The sequence below is a fragment of the Kryptolebias marmoratus genome, linkage group LG10 (assembly GCF_001649575.2).
Source record: "Kryptolebias marmoratus isolate JLee-2015 linkage group LG10, ASM164957v2, whole genome shotgun sequence".
Lineage (NCBI taxonomy): Eukaryota > Metazoa > Chordata > Actinopteri > Cyprinodontiformes > Rivulidae > Kryptolebias > Kryptolebias marmoratus.
In genome coordinates, this window is record NC_051439.1 from 5,081,278 (window position 1) to 5,099,372 (window position 18,095).

Genomic DNA, 18,095 nt, shown 5'->3' on the forward strand with positions numbered 1-18,095 from the left:
ATTAACAGATCACTGTAGCAGATAACTGTTAAACTGCAGATATGAAACATAATTAATCCTTTCATCCTACATTGTAAAAGCTTTAGGTCTGCTTCAGATTTTAAGACGTTGTTTTACATGGAGCTGCTACAAAACTAAATTTGTACACACATTGAATGTATTCATTCATACAGAAACAATGATACAGCACAATCTGTCAGATTTTCTGATATAAATACTAGTTTAAAATTCAGTATCACCCACCACTAAAGGCAAATGGGCCATTGTCGACATGTTTTTGCCTGTGTTTGCATGTATGTGCATGTATCTCATGAACCAGTGGACAGATTTTAAAACTCTCAAGAAGTAATCATTGGATGTACATCTACAGCTGAATAACATTGAGTCAGCTCAATTCAATATGGGCACTGCAGCTAAACAACATAATAAACGCAAAAAAAAAGCTACAACTCTGCCAATTTCAGATATTGAACTAAAATTTGATGTGGTATAGTTGTATCATCTGATATCATCTGATATTCCACATGAAGTTTTTTTCAAGGTTTGACCAAAATGGCTACAACTCAGTTATCAAAAGCTTATCTTAGTCTAAAACTCTGGCATGAAAGGCGGTGGGTGATACGTGTTTCTTCAAGGAATTCTAGGCCTAATTTTTTTTTTTTTTTCCAGGAGCTTCAGCGGGATATAGAGAAGCACAGTACAGGAGTTGCGTCTGTGCTGAACTTGTGCGAGGTGCTTCTGCATGACTGTGATGCCTGCGCCACCGATGCAGAGTGCGACTCCATCCAGCAGGCGACACGCACCCTCGATCGGCGCTGGAGGAGCATCTGTGCCTTGTCTATGGAGAGGAGACTAAAGTCAGTCCATATTTCTTGTTGTTTAATGGAAATCTTATGTTTTTCCCCAACATGATTGTTTTTTTGTTTTTTTTTCCTTTTTAGGATTGAGGAAACGTGGCGTTTATGGCAGAAATTCCTAGATGACTTTGCACGTTTCGAGGAGTGGCTGGCCACTTCAGAGAAGACAGCTGCTCTGCCCAACTCCTCGGGTGTGCTGTACACAGTAGCCAAGGAAGAATTAAAGAAGTTTGAGGTTATTAACCCTTTCTTGACTTTGTAGGACAGAGTTGGTCATTATTAATAAAACTTGTGATGAAAGGTTAAATAAAAATATGAAAATGACAGTTAAGGAACTTTTTTCATCCCAGATACAAATAAACAAAGCAAATGATGCATGAAGTATAATTTGAATCTGTCTCCTCTGAGAAACATGCACTGATTTGTTTCTGTAGACCTTCCAAAGACAAGTGCAGGAAAGCCTGACTCAGCTCGAGTTAATCAACAAGCAGTACCGCCGCCTGGCCAGAGAAAACCGTACAGACTCTTCCTGTCGTCTGAGGGAAATGGCTCATGAAGCCAACCAGCGATGGGACAACCTGCAGAAACGAGTAGCATCCATCCTTCGCAGACTCAAGGTACAATATGAGAAAATGAACAGGCAAACAATAATGTGAATGCTGAATTAGGAATCCCATTAAATACATAAAAAAGCCTGTAACCAGCTTCTTTAAATCTGACATCTCATTTACAGGATTATAAAAGGTTGTGGAAAGAAAAAATATTACCTTGAATATCTTATGGACCAATAAAGGATGATATAGCTGATAAATCATAAGCAAATATACGTACATCAGTGGAGGGGGGGGTCACAGCTTTTTTTGTTGGTGCACAAGGGGGGACTCCAAGGAACCACTGGTCCACTGCATACATTACACTTAGATAACATGTTTTGTTTTTTGTTTTTGTTTTTGAATACACAGCACTTTATTAGTCAAAGAGAAGAGTTTGAAACAGCCAGAGATGGTATTTTAGTTTGGCTGACAGAAATGGACCTTCAGCTTACCAACATCGAGCACTTCTCTGAGTGTGACATTCAAGCCAAGATCAAACAACTCAGGGTAAGTTTGTCTCAAGATTTGACACCCAAATGGATGTTACTGCACATTTGAGCCAAATAAGGTGGATATCTACTTTCAGTCAATTATTCTCCAAAATGCAGTGTTTTCTTTATCATGATGTGGATAATTATAGTTTAAAACTGAGGCATTAAAGGCAGCGGGTGATATGCATTTCTTCAAGGAATGCTAGGCCTTTAAATTAAGATGCTTTTAATGGTTCAAGAGTTATCATGTTATGTATTCAGATATTTTATGCCAAATCCGACAATAATTATCTGTAAAATGTGTTACTTTTATATTAATCTGAAATTGTGGGAGCACTGTGTTAAAGAAAAGCTGTGATCTTGTGATTCCCCCAGTCGTTCCAGCAAGAGATTTCTCTGACTACAGCCAAGATCGAGCACATCTTCCACCAGGGTGAGGCATTAATAGAGAAGAGCGAGCCCATGGATGCTGCTGTCATAGAGGAAGAGTTGGAAGAACTTCAACGATACTGTCAGGAAGTGTTTGGTCGAGTCGAGCGCTACTACAAAAAACTCATCCGCCTTCCGGTGAGACTTCAGATTGAGAGCAAGATCAAGATTTTGTTTTTATTAAGCTGAACATTTGTTGTCTTAAGTTGCTCTGTTGGCTCTGTTGGATTATCTTTACTGAACAATACTTTTTAGCTTGCAGACGATGACACTGAAGTGTCGTTCTCCGATCGTGAGCTTGATCTGGACGAGCCTGGAGATTTGTCCAGCCTACCATGGAATGAGCGTTTGGGGGATGGCTTGCTGTCACCTCTGCCCTCCTCTGGTCGTTCAGCCTCCCTGGCGGCGCAGCTCCGTGCCGAGCGCTCTGGCAGGGACACACCTGCCAGCGTGGACTCCATTCCCCTGGAGTGGGATCATGACTATGACCTGAGCCGTGGCCTGGAGAGCGCCAGCAGAGCCCTCAGAGAGCAGCAGAGTGAGGAGGGAGACTTCCTCCAGCGTCCCTCCTCGGACTTGTCAGGTTAGTTTTCATACACATCCAATGTCTGTCTTTGAGACATTTTTGAACTGACATTATAATGGAGGTAAAAAAAAACTATACACATACACTTGTAATAGTTAGTTTTGAAATTTAAGTTCCTAATAGAATGAGTATATCGACTATTAGCAATTAAAGATCATTGGCAGTGGGTTATTTTTTTTTTTTTGGATTATGTTTTCTATTTTATTTTAGCTAGTTTAATTTTTCATTTCAAAAGTTTGGTGTGGTTAAGATGTGCTTATTGATTGCCTAACTGCATAATCTAAGATGATAAATCGACGACAGCCACTTGTACTGATAAAAAGATCCACAACTTTCACAAAAACCAGATTAAATGAATCCACTCTGCACAACCGCGTCAGTTTTTCCTCAGGGATCACCACTGCTGCATTAAGATTTTGCACAAAAAAATGAAGCCCTGGACAGTTAAGATTTCTAACTAAACTGACAATAATTGTCTGAGCTGACTTCTCACCTCTCTGCTCTCACATCTAAGTAGTGCACTGGGGTTGTGTTCATCAGGAAAATAAACTGTTTCAAAACTTTATCCTGCAGGTTCTAACTTTCAAAAATATTTGTGTTGTGACAATAAAGGCATCATGTTGTCTTGTTAGCATCATAAAGCAGCTTGGATCTGGTTACATCGATCCAAAGGAATCCCAAATCAGTAATTTTATTTATTTTTTTATTTATTTTTGCTACAACTAGCCCACCTCCTCAGCTGTACAGAAAACAGTTACTCCCCGGTCTGCCCCCCCACAAATAAAAAAAGAGGAAAGAAAGAAAAGTGTAAACAAACTTCTGCAAATATATTGCCAATTGTTGGATTGATGGAGACTGATTGAAAGATTTTAAATTACCCCCAACCATAGTTTACAATTTATCATTTCCTCACAAAATTCAGACTGTCAGTTTAAAATATTAGTAAAACCTCATTTTGATTTATGAATCTTTATGAAGATGGCAAATTAAGCGAGAGGCTGAAATTCTGGATAAACTGAAGGATAAGTCTGAGAAAAGATGGATGATACACTGTCTTAGAAAATGGCAAATACTTTAGGCTCCTTCAATATGTAGAACAATGCATAAAGCTGTGTAGAGACTAAAACATATAGACTCGTGAAGGTCACTTCAATCTTTTCTTGTTGCCTTTTACTTGCAATAAGCTCCATCTACATAACAATGCATCGTCAAAGTTGAATACAGCAAATCAATCTTAGGTTTATCTGTTTAATTAGTTATCCCATGTGAAGCCCTTCTGAATGTGTGTACTGTACAATGTTTCTTCCAGATGTAGTGATCCCAGAGAGCCCTGAGGCCTATGTTAAACTAACAGAACAAACACTGAGGTCCTCCACTGGTAGGCAACAGCAGAGCCAAGCAGACCAAAAATAACAAACGCACTCTAGTGATGCCACACTGGCTTGGTTGATTTCTGTTGATTTCTCTTATGCACTTTACACTGTGATCAGTAGCACACTTTCTAACACTGAGGGAAAGGATGAATTCCATTTTCTCTTTACGTTACTGCTCCTGTTTTGGGCTCTAATTAAGAAGAACAGAAATGGAATTCAGCCGAAACCTTGTTTTCTAACTTGCTTTCTTACTTTTATTTGACTTGCAGTTTGCTGTGCTGCTAACATGTTTGGGTTCTTTTGATGTGTTTTTTTTTTTGTTTGTTTATTTGTTTGTGAAAAGCATGTTCTTTTTTTATCACAGCAACTTTAGATTCTTCCTGAAGGGATTGCAGATTTGTTAATTTTGTTTATGGAGCGTTCACACTGAGACACAAAAAGGTTGTTAATGTGACCCAGGCTTGGGCGCGGTATGATTTCTCAAACTGCAAAAGACATAAGTGACAAAACCAATCTGCACTCCAGTCTGTTCATCTTTTGCTCTCCTTGTTTTGTGTTTCTCTGTCTAAACAGGTTCAACTTCTAGCTTCTCTTGGATTGTAAATTCTAGTTCAATCAAGTATTCTGATTAAAGATTTAATTCTGTTCTCCCATCATGATCATTTGATGTTGTGCCAACAGGAGAGGCTGCCTCTGCAGATTCACACAGTCATCCTTTTGACATCAGTCGTTCTCACCTCCAACAACTAGACACCAGCCGCAGCCGCATGCCCACAAACACAGAAGTGGATGCATCGTACATGGGCTACGTATGTGTCTTTCTTACAGATAAATGAGTACAACAGGTCTACACCAGTTTGTTTTTCATGGAACCATGTTTTTAACAATTTTTCTGTTGCTAGTTTAAATAAATCACTGTTTATTTCTCTATAATGTCATTTTCGACAATCAATCTGTGGAACTTGTTTTCTCAGTTTTTCTACTTAACAATATTTGGGATAATGTTAGTGTTATACAAACTGCCTACTTTGTTTTCAGCAATCCAATTTGCTTTTTTTTTTTCTGTAGCTGCGATTGTTGGGTGAGTGTCGTGGCAGCATCGACACGGTGAAGAGGGTGGGCTCGGAGCTGAAGGAAGAAGAGGATACAGTGTCGGGACTGGCAGATCCTAGCAGCTCAGAGTCCCAGACGTCAGGTAACAATACGTTAAAGGCTATTCTGCACAGACACATTGGATAATCCTAGATATTTAAATTGAAGCCCACAAAATGCTTTTTTTGCTGGCTCATGGTTGTAGAGACTTCCTTAGAATAGTTTAAATGACTCAGTGATTAAAACAAGACCCCAATTCATCTATGTTCATCTAAGCTTGCAAACCTTTTACATACACCCCAAAAAGTATACTATAAGCTCTTTAATATTGGTAAATAAGAAAGGGAGAACTATATTTTAATCTTTTTTTTTTACACCCTGGCTTCTAGGTGTGATTGAGCGCTGGGAGCTCCTGCAGGCCCAGGACCTCAGTAAAGAGATGCGCACAAAGGAGAACCAGCAGCAGTGGCAGCAGCTGAACTCTGACCTGAACAACATCTGGACTTGGTTGGGAGAGACGGAGGAAGAGTTGGGACAACAGCAGAGTTTGGATGTCAGCACAGACATCCAGACAATTAAGCTTCGCATTAAAAAACTCAAGGTAATATTGTTGTATAGATAATAATAAAGTTCAGAGATGGTATTCTGTAGACCTTGGTTGGAACAAGAGAGCTACTTTTCCTTGTTATCATCTCAAACCAATCTGCTCATTTTCCTCTGATATCTGACATTACCCAGGCATTTTTGTCCTCACAACGTTTTAAAACACTCAAACCAACCTTTGTGGCACCATTAACCACACCAGATTCAGGATCACTTAAACCCCTTACTTTCCTATTCTGATGCCGAGTTTGAACTTCAGCAACTTGTCTTCACCACATTTAGATGCCTAAATACACTGAGTTGTGTGATTGGCTAATTAACTCTTTGTGGTAACAAATAATTGAATAGGCCTAACAGGGGTGTAACGGTATGCCTAAGTCACAGTTCATTACACCTCAGAACCTAATAAAGTGACTGATGAGTAAGTCTTTAAGGATTTTAGAAATATGTCATCAGGGGTGTAACAGTAAATGTATTCATACTGAATTACCATGGAATAGATGTATTGGGCAAGTAAAGTGACCAAACAACAAATACTTTTGAAATCCTCATGTTTTTTTCCAACTGCCACAACCTAAAAGGAGCAAAGAAAGTTATCTAATCTACTGTTCAGTGGGTCCTGACAAGTTGGTATCTATAGGAGAAACGGTCCTACCAAAGTAACAAAAACAAGTACACACACTTCTCTATTTGTGTGTGTGTGTTCTTCTGATTGGATGTGTCAAGGTGCTGTCCTACACTCCTCGTACTGACCGCCTGCTTGGTGGCACCACATACACACAAAAGACAGATACCCTTCATGTGTCAAACTTTCTGTTTGATATGTGGCCTGTAGGATAATGTTTAGCTCAGTTTAGATGAATAAGACAAACTTTGACTTTTTTTTTTAACCTATATTGAAATCACTAGTTGACAAATCCTACCTTGCTTTGGGCCACCATCTTACACCCTCCCCATCGGCAAGGGTAGTTTGTTTTGTTTTTATTCTGCTTTTGAGAGATTTATTGTTTATTTAAAGAAAGGCAAAACTAGCATTTTTTCTCCTGTTGTACTAAAATGTGACTTAAACAGACTGTTACATCCCTAGAACTTTAAAGTATACCCCACATTGTCAGAATTGATTTTCAAATTACATGAATAATTTATTACAAACTGATAAAAAGCTTAACTTAACCTACAGCTATGATCAATTTTACTGGTTGACACACATCAAGACTTGGCATTGCTTCTCTCTTTGTTTGGTCTAATCAGATCTCATTAACTCGTGTTTTGGTTTCCTTTTGTTTGTCATTTTTAACTACAGGAACTGCAGAAAGCATATGACAAGCGCAAAGCTATTGTGCTTTCCATCAACTTGTGCAGTGCTGAGTTTCTGCAGTCAGACACAGAAGAGTCCAGGGAGCTGCAAGCCAAACTGAAAGACATGAACAACCACTGGGACAAACTGGGCAGCTCTTTAGATGAGTGGAGGTCTTCATTACAGGAAGCTCTTATGCAATGCCAAGTAAGTGCTTGTCTTTATTGTTAGACTGTGAAAAAACCCAAATATGAACATGAGCTGAGTCTTTACTTTCCTATGTAACAGGAGTTTCATGAAATGAGCCATGGTCTGCTGCTCTGGTTGGAAAATATTGATCGCAGAAGGAATGAGGTGGTTCCCATCGATCCAATCCAAGACACTGTTACTCTCCATGAGCATCATAAGACTCTCACGGTATCAAATTGGTCATGTTTTTATTGTAAAAAAACAGTGTTTGTCTTAAAAAATTGCATTTATACAACAATGAATATTGTAAGAGAATCATACAACAATGTCTGTTTTTTTTACAGCAAATCCGCCAGGAGTTATTGGACTCTCAGCTTAAGGTGGCCTCACTACAAGACATGTCCCTCCAGTTGCTAGTCAACTCTCAGGGCAGTGACTGCCTGGAGGCCAAAGAGAAGGTTCATGTCATCGGGAACCGCCTCAAACTTCTGCTAAAAGAAGTGACCCGAGACCTCAGAGAGCTGGCTAAGATTCTGGACATCACAAGCAGTCAACAGGTGGAGCCCCATCCCTCCATGCTCTACATTATCAACCTGTATAGTGCCGGTTAAATTTTAAGAAAATTTGCAGAAAGCTTTGACCTTTAGGTGTATATGTACAACTGATTCAATTTTGGAGTCAACCCAAATCAACAGCCACAGTTGCCAAAGCAAAAACACAAAAAAGGCTATAATTCAGTCAATGTTACAGACACTGAGCTCAAACCTGGTGTGATGGTAGCTGAGACTAATTCACAACACTGCCAGATTACACAAAATCTTTCTTTAAAATATTTAGAGTCAACTCCATTATCAAAACAATCTCATAAACCACTGTATGAATTTTAATTAAACTTTCAAAAAGTAATCATTGAATGTACATCTCTAGCTCATTAACTTGGAGCCAACTCAATTCAAAATGGACACCACAGTTAAATCATCTCAGTCAACACAGAAATGGCTATAATTCAATCAATTTTACAAATATTGAGCTAAAGTTGGATGTATTAGTGGCTGGTAATCAACTCCAACACATACTCTGAGTGTGAAATTGTGCATAGCTTTATTTTCAAGGTTTAACTAAAATGGTTACGACTTTTTTTGTAGTTTAAAAAAATAGTGAAGTAGAAAAAATACTATTCATCTTTGAAATATTTCACTCATGGAGTATTGTATTGTCAACTTTTATTAAATCCTGTTTTATTTTTGGTAATTTTTAAAATATTTTCCTCACATGCAAACTACTATTAATATTAGATCAAATAAATCTAAATATACTTGCTGTCAAAGAACAAATTTGAGACTGAGACTTCTGTTGATGTATTATCTTTTTGTTTGATGTTTGAGTTTGGTAATGTTTTCATCTTCAGGATCTGTCTTCTTGGTCGTCTGCTGATGAGCTGGACACGTCAGGTTCTCTCAGTCCTGTATCAGGGAGGAGTACGCCGAGTCGGCTACGATCGGTAATGTTTAATTCTAACAGTGAGAGTCAGGAGTTTAATAAGACTCGTACAGTAACACCTGCCCCAAAGGTCCCGTTGAACTCCACAGCCACCCCGTTCATCCTGATATCTATTTTTAAACATTTCTATACCTCCATACCTTGTCATAGACTTTACCCCATCTGGACTCTGATCGATTTTCAAACGTTTTACTCTTCTTGCATGTTGTCTACTCCCAAAGGAACTGGGGAATCCTTTTTTCATTTCATTTATTTATTTTTTCTTTTCCCTGTTTTGTTTATTTTCTATCCTGTTCTGAGACTTTTTTCTTTCTGCTTTTCTAATATATTGAAACTTAAACCATTCCCCAAATTGAGACTTTCCACAGATTTTTATTTTTTTTTTACCCATAATTTTCTCTGTAATGTTATTGTTGGGAATACTGGCCGTAATGGAATTGCTAAACCTATAAAAGAACTGTTTATTGATTTATATGATTTATTAACACAATGCCAACGCCGTCTAAGTTTTATATTATCAACAACAAAAATGAGATTGCAGAACTTTGTTAGAATTTATCCAATCAGTCCAAATAAGCATTTCACTGCTTATATTGTTTGTTACCAAAAGCCTTTGTTGCCAAATTGATTCATGCATCACATTGTTTGATCTGTAGTTTCCTATCTGCAGTCATGTTCTTGAACTCACAAGATGAAATCCTTCAAAGTATTTGTGAACTTTGAAAAGCCAGATTCCTTATTATTATTATGAGTTACAAAATCTGTCACCTTCACATGTGTTTTTGTTTGTTTTTGCTGCTCTTCTTTCATTTTGGGTTGTCTTTTCATCAGTAGCTTTGTGTTGATTTGCCTGGACTGAAACATACTTTCTTTCTTTCACCCCCCCTCCCCTGTTCATTGCAAACAGCAACGGGGCAAATGTAGTCTGTCACAGCCTGGACCGTCTGTGAGCAGTCCACACCACAGGTACATTTCTGTTGGTTTCTAGCACACCCAGAAGATAATGGAACTCAGCCCATGATGCACTTTTTTAATCTCCGATACAGATTAAAAACAACACGGATTCCCTGTTTCAGTTTGTAGCTTTTGTACTAGTTCAGCAGCTCATGATAGTGAATTCCATCATCTTCTGTCAGTCTAGATGCTCTGTATAGGCTAGATGATGAGGTGAGTGTCAGACTATACATCCACTGATCCGAGAGTTTCACAAGTAATGGTGAAGGGCCTTCTTTCCCGTCGGTGTCCTTGGCTGCTTAATATTGCTAACCAGAGGGCGCTGCTTACATATAACACAAATAGTTTTCTATATCTAACAACACTGCCTCACTGTTGCTGAGCACAAACACACTCACACATATACACACTCCCTTATTCTCTCAACTTTCAAGCAAATAAATGTCTGCAATGAACAATGCAAAGGCTGCAATCTCCCCTTTTCTGTAGTGCTATCACTCTATCTCGTGTGTGACATTTCTTCTCAGCTGCTGCTTTTCACCATCTCCTCCTCAGACTATCATCTGTGAGTGTTGCCTCTCAGGTGTCCATTTGTCAAGTGGTAAAGGGGCTCTTTAGGAAACAACAACAAAGGATAACTTGTATTTAAATCTGAAGTTCGTTTGTTTGTGTGTTCCCAAACTGTCTTATTGCTTCAAAAATATACAGTCATGGGAAAAAGACATTCCACCCTCTGACAAGTCTAGGGTTTTATTCATCAGGACATAATAAAAATAATCTGGTCTTTACCAGGTTCTAAAATTATTCAAATCTAACCTCAAGTGAACAAAAACACACAACAAATTCCATCATGCCATTATTTAGTAAACTAAAAATAGAAAAGCTGTGAGTGAAAAACTAAGTCCACCCTTGCTCTTTTGAGAGGTTTAGTATCAGTCTTAACAAGTATGGCTTGTTTAGAAGAGTTGTAGGAGAAATTATCTTCTCTCGAATAAGAACATGGCAGCACAACTTAGGTTTGTTTGTTTCTATTATGACTTTATATAAAATCCATAAACTAGAGAAGGATGGAGACTTTCGTTTTCCTTTGACTGTATTCTCTGGGCCAGGGACAAGTTATCTGAATATACCTCTGCAAACTATGACAATTTCCACATTTTTGGTTGAAAAAAAAAAGAATTTTTAGAGTGCGTTTTTGCAGAGTAAGTATGTAAGTAAACTTATAAAGCACTCATTTAAAAAAGCATTATTTGTGAAACAAAAATAAACTGTATGCACTTATCAACTAATCACTTAATATTACTCACTATTTCTCCACAAATGTTGAAACTGAGATATTTTGTTTTTAGAAGCATATACTGACCATCCATTAGAATATGACTACCCTCTTAATAATTTGTAGGCCCTCTTAATGCCGCAAAAACTTTATGAATTCTTATCTGGGGAGCTTACAGTTCTGGAAAACACCTCAGTGGTCAGCTCTGACATCTCTGTTCACACTTGGTGGTGAATTGTGTATCCAAAAAGGTTTTGCAATCAGATGTCAATTACCCGCTCTGTCTACAAATACACACACAGCCATGTCACACAGTGAGCACCAAACAAGACATCAGCAGCCCTGCTGATGTTTCTGTAATAACGACAACACATTCAGAAATCTGAACTATTCGTCCATTCATCCATCCATCTGTTATCTTGTTATGGAGTCGGGTCGTGGGGGCAGCAGGGAAGCCCAGACATCTCTCTCCACAACCACCTCTTCCAGCTCTTCCAGGAGGATTCCAAGGCATTCCCAAGCCAGCCAAGAGATATAGTCTCTCCAGCATATCCTGAGTCTTCCCTGGAGTCTCCTCCCTTTTAGACATGCCCAGAACACCTCACTATAGAGGCGCTCAGAGAGCATCCTTACCAGATGCCCGGACCACCTAAACTGGCTCCTTTTGATTTGGAGGAGCAGTGCTTCTACTCCGAGTCCCTCCCAGAAAACCAAACTTCTCATCCTATCTCTGAGGGAGAGCCCATCTACCCAGAGAAAACTCATTTCGACTGCCTGTATCCACAATCTCGTTCTTTAGGTCACTACCCAAAGTTCATGACCATAGGTGAGGGTAGCAACGTAGGCTGACCAGTAAACAGAGCAGCTCAGTTCCCTCTTCACCAAAACGGACCAGTAAAGAGTACACAATACTGTGGAAGCTGAACAAATGTCTATCGATCTCACATTACAGTCTTCCCTCACTGGTGAACAAAACCCTGAGATACTTTAACTCTTCCACTTGAGGCAGCAGCTCACTCCCAATCTGAAGAGAGCAGTCCACTTTTTTCTGACTGAGGACCATGGCCTCATATTTGGAGGTGCTGATCCTCATCCCAGCCGCTTCACTCAGCTGTGAACCGCTCCAGTGAGAGCTGGAGATTATGGCACAATGATGCCAACAGGACCATATCATCTGCAAACAGCAGACAGAATCCTGAGGCCACTGAACTGGACCCCTTCTGACCCCTGGCTGAGAAATTGTGTCCCGTAGTAACATACCCCCAATCCCATATTTAAAGAACAACCCACTTAGCTCTGGATAGATTGTGTTCGGATTACCAAACATATGCAGATTAAAGTGGTCCAGACCACCTCCAAAGGTTGTCTGAATGAAGATGTTTTCAAAGCCCATTGAGGCATTCAGACCTGTATTTAGTGCTGTCCAAATGCAGTCCAATTACTAAAAACAATTTTTAACAAACAGCCTTTTTGGGTCTTTCCAAAGTAGTTTTTGCAAGGAAAGGAGGGAGGGGGTGCTTCTTATAGAAAAGGGTTTTTAGTTGTGACTGAGCTGCAGAAATGCTTGGGTAAGTCTCAGGTGTCAAAATAACATCCATGCTGATGCCAGGATGGAAGTTTTTTTTTCCTGAGCAGAACATTTATCTGTAATGTAATGAGTTGTTAGTCCGTTCACCTGTCTGTGCCTAGAATGTTATGACTCATCCTTGTTCATTTTAAATATGATCCCAGGAAAACATAAAACCTTTGAGAAAGTCTGGACATTTTGTTTAAACCTAAAAGACCTAAAATATTTCAGATTTTCGTCACGCTGACCAAAGTATCAGATAAACAGTTCCACAAAAAACTTTAGGAAACAACAACAACAACAACAAAAAATATCCCTAAACGTATCTTAACCTCAACATATCAGAGTTTATGGAAATAAAATTTTTAGGGTGACAATTACATTTGTTTGTCTGTCTTTGTCGGTCAAACTAGCAAAATATCTGAACCACTGGACCGATTTAATAACCTGTTATAGTAATCAGTAGATGTACAACTACAACTGATTGTTTTTGAAGTCACCTCAATTCAAGATGGCCGCTACAGCTGACTGACTGTTGGAAACACCAAAATTGCTATAACAGTTTTACAGATGGTCAGCTAAAATATTTAGTAGTATTAGCTGAGAGTTATTCACAACATGTACTCTGAGCACTATATATTCTGCAATATGTTTGTTTAAAACTTTGAAATGAGCTGTTTGCAACAACACTGTTTCGTCTGTTAGCAAAATATCCCATGAACCACTGGATAGATTTTAATTAAACTTACAGAAAGTAATCGTTGGATGTACATCTATAACTAATTAAGTTTTTATGTCAGTCTAATTCAAGATGGCTGCCACAGCTAATCAACCTTGGCAAACACGTAAATAGCTTTAACTCAGTCAGTTTTACAGATTTTGAGTTCAAATTTGATGTGGTAATAGCTATGTTATATAAAAATTAATTAAATCACCTTGTCAAAAAACGCCGTGATCTAATCGCTGTGCTTCTCTTGCCTCGGCATGCTTTGCATCTTTCTACTGAACTTTTCGAAATAAAATAGCTGATTTTTGCAGCATGCCTTTTGTCTTTGATCCTGACACATTTTGCAAAGGAATGCCAGCACACATGTAATGTACTTGTCTGGTGCAGCACTGCAGTATGTCTGCTTGGATCTTGTTTCGTGATCGTCATTGTTATTGTGTTTATCCACCAAGCGTCAGTCAACATGTGGATCACAATATTAAACATCGTCTCAGTGTTCTCAGCTGTTTGCAGTGTTAAAGCACTGCCATACATGCTGCTCAAATAAGATTTGATTTGGATTGAAAACAGACAAACAGCTACAGTTATCAAGAAAATAAGTAAGGTTGTTGGTTTACTTAATTACAGTAATTTAGTTATTTTGTTGAGTCTGTTTTTGTAGCAGAGAAAATAGTTTGGATCATTTAAAGTCTGATCATTTTTTAAATGATATTCAGTCAAATAGTCACTAAAAGTTAGTACCTTATCAGCTGTGACTTTAGTCGTGGAGCACAAAGTATGTAGAAAAAGATCTTTCAATCTTTGTCCAGGCTAAGCTAATGGAGCTGAATGGAGGCCTGTTTTTTTTTTCCTTTTTGTTTTTTTGTTTTTGTATTTAAGGCTTATGAAACAACTTGCTCAAAAAAGACATATCTGTATAAAAGAATACTATATTAACTAGTATTAAGTCTCTACACTTTTGCATGATACTGTTTGTTTAGTTTGTCAATGTTTTCTCAACTGAACAACATCTGTGTTACTACGTGTGTGTGCTGATTATAGATGGTAACTATGCTGATGGTGCTGAGGCTGCTGAATGTATCAGTCCACTGAGAACTGACTAAACTTTTGGATTGACTATATCATCAAGCTATAGCTGGAAACAGGATTCTACAGAGGAAGGCTGCAGTACAATTTTGTCATGCTCCTCCGTGGAAACAAATGGGACATTTTCTTGACTTAAAACTAAAAATACACTTCAGATCATTATTTTTTAGGTGTTGATTTACATAGTTCCTAATGTGTTGCTGCTGTATGTTCAGATATATATTTTTTAATACATTTAGATTCAATAAGTTATATGAGGCTTAATAAAAACTGACGATTTGACAGCCTGTTAGTGAGTTGGGAGGATGTGTAGACTTTTGAATCAGAGATACATCCCCACATCTTTAATGCACAGCCTCAGGCTTCTAAAATACATGACATGACAGCTCCTAAAAAGAAACAGACATTTTAGCTTAAATTTTGAACAACAGAAGAAAGCGGGAATGCTTTGACCATCTTTACTATCTGTGGACTAGACGTGTTAATCAGGCGGACTAATAAATCCAGCAGCCTCAGGACCATCTGGTTTATTTATGCTCAGCACACATATTTTGGTCTAGTAACATGATCGTTGTTCAACTGAGAAAACACTGACAAACTAAACAGTGTTGTGCAAAAAGGTGTGGAGATTTAATATTAAATCTTAATATGTAGTGTTCTTTGACACCAGTATGTCACTTTAAAGAAAGAGTTGATTTATAAGCCTGAAAAACAATAGACAACAGGCCCTTGTTTGGCTAGTTTTTAGCCTACCCAAATGAAGACTTTTGCCTCTTTCTCCATACTCCGTGCTCTATGACGGAAGTCACAGCTGATAAGGTACAAAGTATTTGAAAGAACATCACTTGAAAAATGACCAGACTATCATGAAACCTTCATGAATGTAACAGCAGCAGTGTAGTGTAGATCAGAGGAAAACTGATGAGATTCACTAAAGCTCAGTGTGTGCTCCACTGTGAATGTGTTTGTCTGTGTGAGCAGGTCTCGCAGAGGCGCTGGATCCGCTTCCTTCCCTTCTGATCCGGAGACGGCGTCAGTTCGCAGATTCTCATTCTGGTGCCGCGTGCTCTCGATAGCGCTGCCCGCCCAGCTCTTCCTGCTCCTGTTGGTGGTCTTTGCCTTCCTGCTGCCACTGTCGGAGGAGGACTACTGCGCTCAGTCCAACAACTTTGCTCATTCCCTTTACCCAATGCTCAGCTACACGAACGGACCGCCTCCTGTGTAAGTGATCAGTGAGAACATTATTATTCAGTACTCTGACATCCGTGGGACTGGAATCATGTTGATACCTTTGAAGAGCAAAAAACTAATATTTCATCCATGTGTACTGCAGAAAGACAGCTGCCATCTCCACTTTATCTTTTTGGGTAGTACATAGGATCAAGCGTCTCTCCATGTTACTGTGTAATGTTGTGTTAATTTAAAAAGTATTTTTGATGTAACATTATAAAGAAATAAGGGGTTAGCCCACAGTGGACATCTGCTGGATAAATGAGTATATTTATCAGTACATCCTATATTTTCTGCAGTGGAAAGCACCAAAGTTAAAAGTTGGAAAAGAGCCTGTGAATCTGCTTGGAAAACAAACATTTAATACATTGCAGTTATTTTTTTACCTGTATTTTTGGCATGTGGTTTTAATCTTTGCTTTTATGAACTTAAATTCATAACTATGTCTGTAGTAAACAGTCTATTTTTAACTTGAATTATTTTGATTCACATAAATCATTTAACTGAAGTGTTTTATTACCAGAAACAATCCAAGAGTTCAGCCTTTAACATCAGTCATTCATGCCCTTTATACATTCTGCTTTTTATTTTTATTTTAAAACAATGACATATAGAGCTATTGTATATTTTCTATGACTGTCAATTGAGTATGAAATCTATAACAATCCAGGATTATTTACTGTGTAAAATGCAAAAGATTAATGTGAAAAATGTATATGCAACTATCAAAAACAATGAATGCCAAATCTTCATTTTGAGTTTTGTCTTTTTTTCGGTCTTTGTGATTTATTAACGCCTGCTGCCAGAGGCTAAATGGTGATAATGTTTTTACTTGTTGTCTTGGAGTTTGTCTGTACTATTAGCAAAATATCTCATGAACCAGAGAACAAATTTTATTAAAACTCTTATTAGGTGCACAGCTACAACTAATTAGTTTTAGAATCAACCCAATTCAAGATGGCTGCCACAACTAATTGAGATTAGCCAACACAAAAATGTCTATATCAGTCAGTTTTACAGAGACTGAGCTAAAATTTGCTGTAGTAGCTGAGAGTCATCCTCAATACATACTCTGAGTGTGACATCTTGCAATATCCCATGAGATTTACATTATTTACTGTGTTTGACAAAAAAAGCTTCAACTATCTTTTCTCATTTTAAGATGTTTTAAAACCCTGGCATGAAAGATGGTGGGTGAGATGCCTTTCAAGGGATTCTAGGCATCTGACATTTTAATATTTGACTGCTCAGTTATAAGTTGCTTTGGGCTTCCCAGAAAAGCACAAATACAAAAATCTGCTTGGTAGCCCCGAGTTCTCCATGAAGATGCTCCAGTTTTTCTTTTGGTTTTATTTTGTTTGTTTGTTTGTTTGTTGGGGGGGGTCAGCTTTTTAGCCTCTAGAAGTTCATCATTTTGTTTACAGCTATCTCTGACTAACTTCCTCCTCCTCCTTTTAAACCTGAAAGCTTCTTCCTCAGGGCTGGATCTGAAGACAGCTTCCTTCTGTGACTTGACCCATTATGAAGACAAAAATGTTTGGTGTTTTTTAAATACTGAAAAAAACATTTTTATGATCACTCACTACATGCTACGAGTAATGTGAGTGATCCAAGCATGAAACCTCTAGTAATTCTTGCAGATGTACAAGTTACCTTCTGCTGTAAGCTGCTCGTTAGTCTTTTGCTGTCTGTCAAAGCCACAGCTTGTTGGCTGATAAGTTGTTCGGCACACAGCAGAATGAGTTTTAGCCTCATGTCGAAGCTGAGGTCAGCTACGATTCTGTCAACCTTCCTTGTTTCCGACAGCGGTTCCAGGAACTCGTGTTAGAAAAACATAGTTTCAGAAACAAACTTTTGGCTGACTAAATTACACCTGCATCTTTGCACCCCATTTTAAAAAAAAGTTGGGACATTAACAGATCTGAGAGATTCAGCCTCTCTAAAATGCTCTTTTTATAGCCAGTCCTCTCACCGACCTGTTGCCAACTAGTTAGTTGCAAAATGCTCCTCCAGCTGTTTCCTATTCATGCCACTTACTTTTACAGCCTTTTGTTGCCCCTGTCCCAACTTTTTGCTGCCATCAAATTTTAAATGGCCTAATTTTTCCAAAGCCACAAAAAAATAGTAAAATTTCTTAGTTTCAACATTTGATGTGTTTACTGTGTTTCATTGTAAATAACACAAGATTCACACATCATTCCATTCTGTTTCATTTACATTTTACAAAATGCCCCAACTTTTTCAG

At 38.3% G+C, this 18,095-nt stretch overlaps 1 protein-coding gene across 4 annotated transcripts in view; it reads left to right on the plus strand.

Moving 5' to 3' along the window:
• syne1b (spectrin repeat containing, nuclear envelope 1b) overlaps positions 1-16,602 on the plus strand; it is a 149,709-nt gene extending 133,107 nt beyond the window's left edge. For 2 of the 4 annotated variants that reach the window (XM_025007067.2, XM_037977746.1), the window contains 16 exons: positions 670-857; positions 942-1,092; positions 1,292-1,474; positions 1,820-1,957; positions 2,317-2,508; positions 2,626-2,953; positions 4,266-4,334; positions 5,011-5,138; positions 5,398-5,524; positions 5,811-6,022; positions 7,328-7,528; positions 7,610-7,738; positions 7,855-8,067; positions 8,919-9,011; positions 9,918-9,976; positions 15,602-16,602. In XM_025007067.2, the coding sequence (XP_024862835.1) occupies positions 670-857; positions 942-1,092; positions 1,292-1,474; positions 1,820-1,957; positions 2,317-2,508; positions 2,626-2,953; positions 4,266-4,334; positions 5,011-5,138; positions 5,398-5,524; positions 5,811-6,022; positions 7,328-7,528; positions 7,610-7,738; positions 7,855-8,067; positions 8,919-9,011; positions 9,918-9,976; positions 15,602-15,845 (2,655 nt within the window). In that variant the 3' untranslated portion in view covers positions 15,846-16,602. The remainder of the gene's footprint in view (positions 1-669; positions 858-941; positions 1,093-1,291; positions 1,475-1,819; positions 1,958-2,316; positions 2,509-2,625; positions 2,954-4,265; positions 4,335-5,010; positions 5,139-5,397; positions 5,525-5,810; positions 6,023-7,327; positions 7,529-7,609; positions 7,739-7,854; positions 8,068-8,918; positions 9,012-9,917; positions 9,977-15,601) is intronic. The other 2 variants (XM_037977745.1, XM_025007074.2) reach the window with 2 other exon arrangements.
• The last annotated feature ends 1,493 nt before the right edge of the window (positions 16,603-18,095 follow it).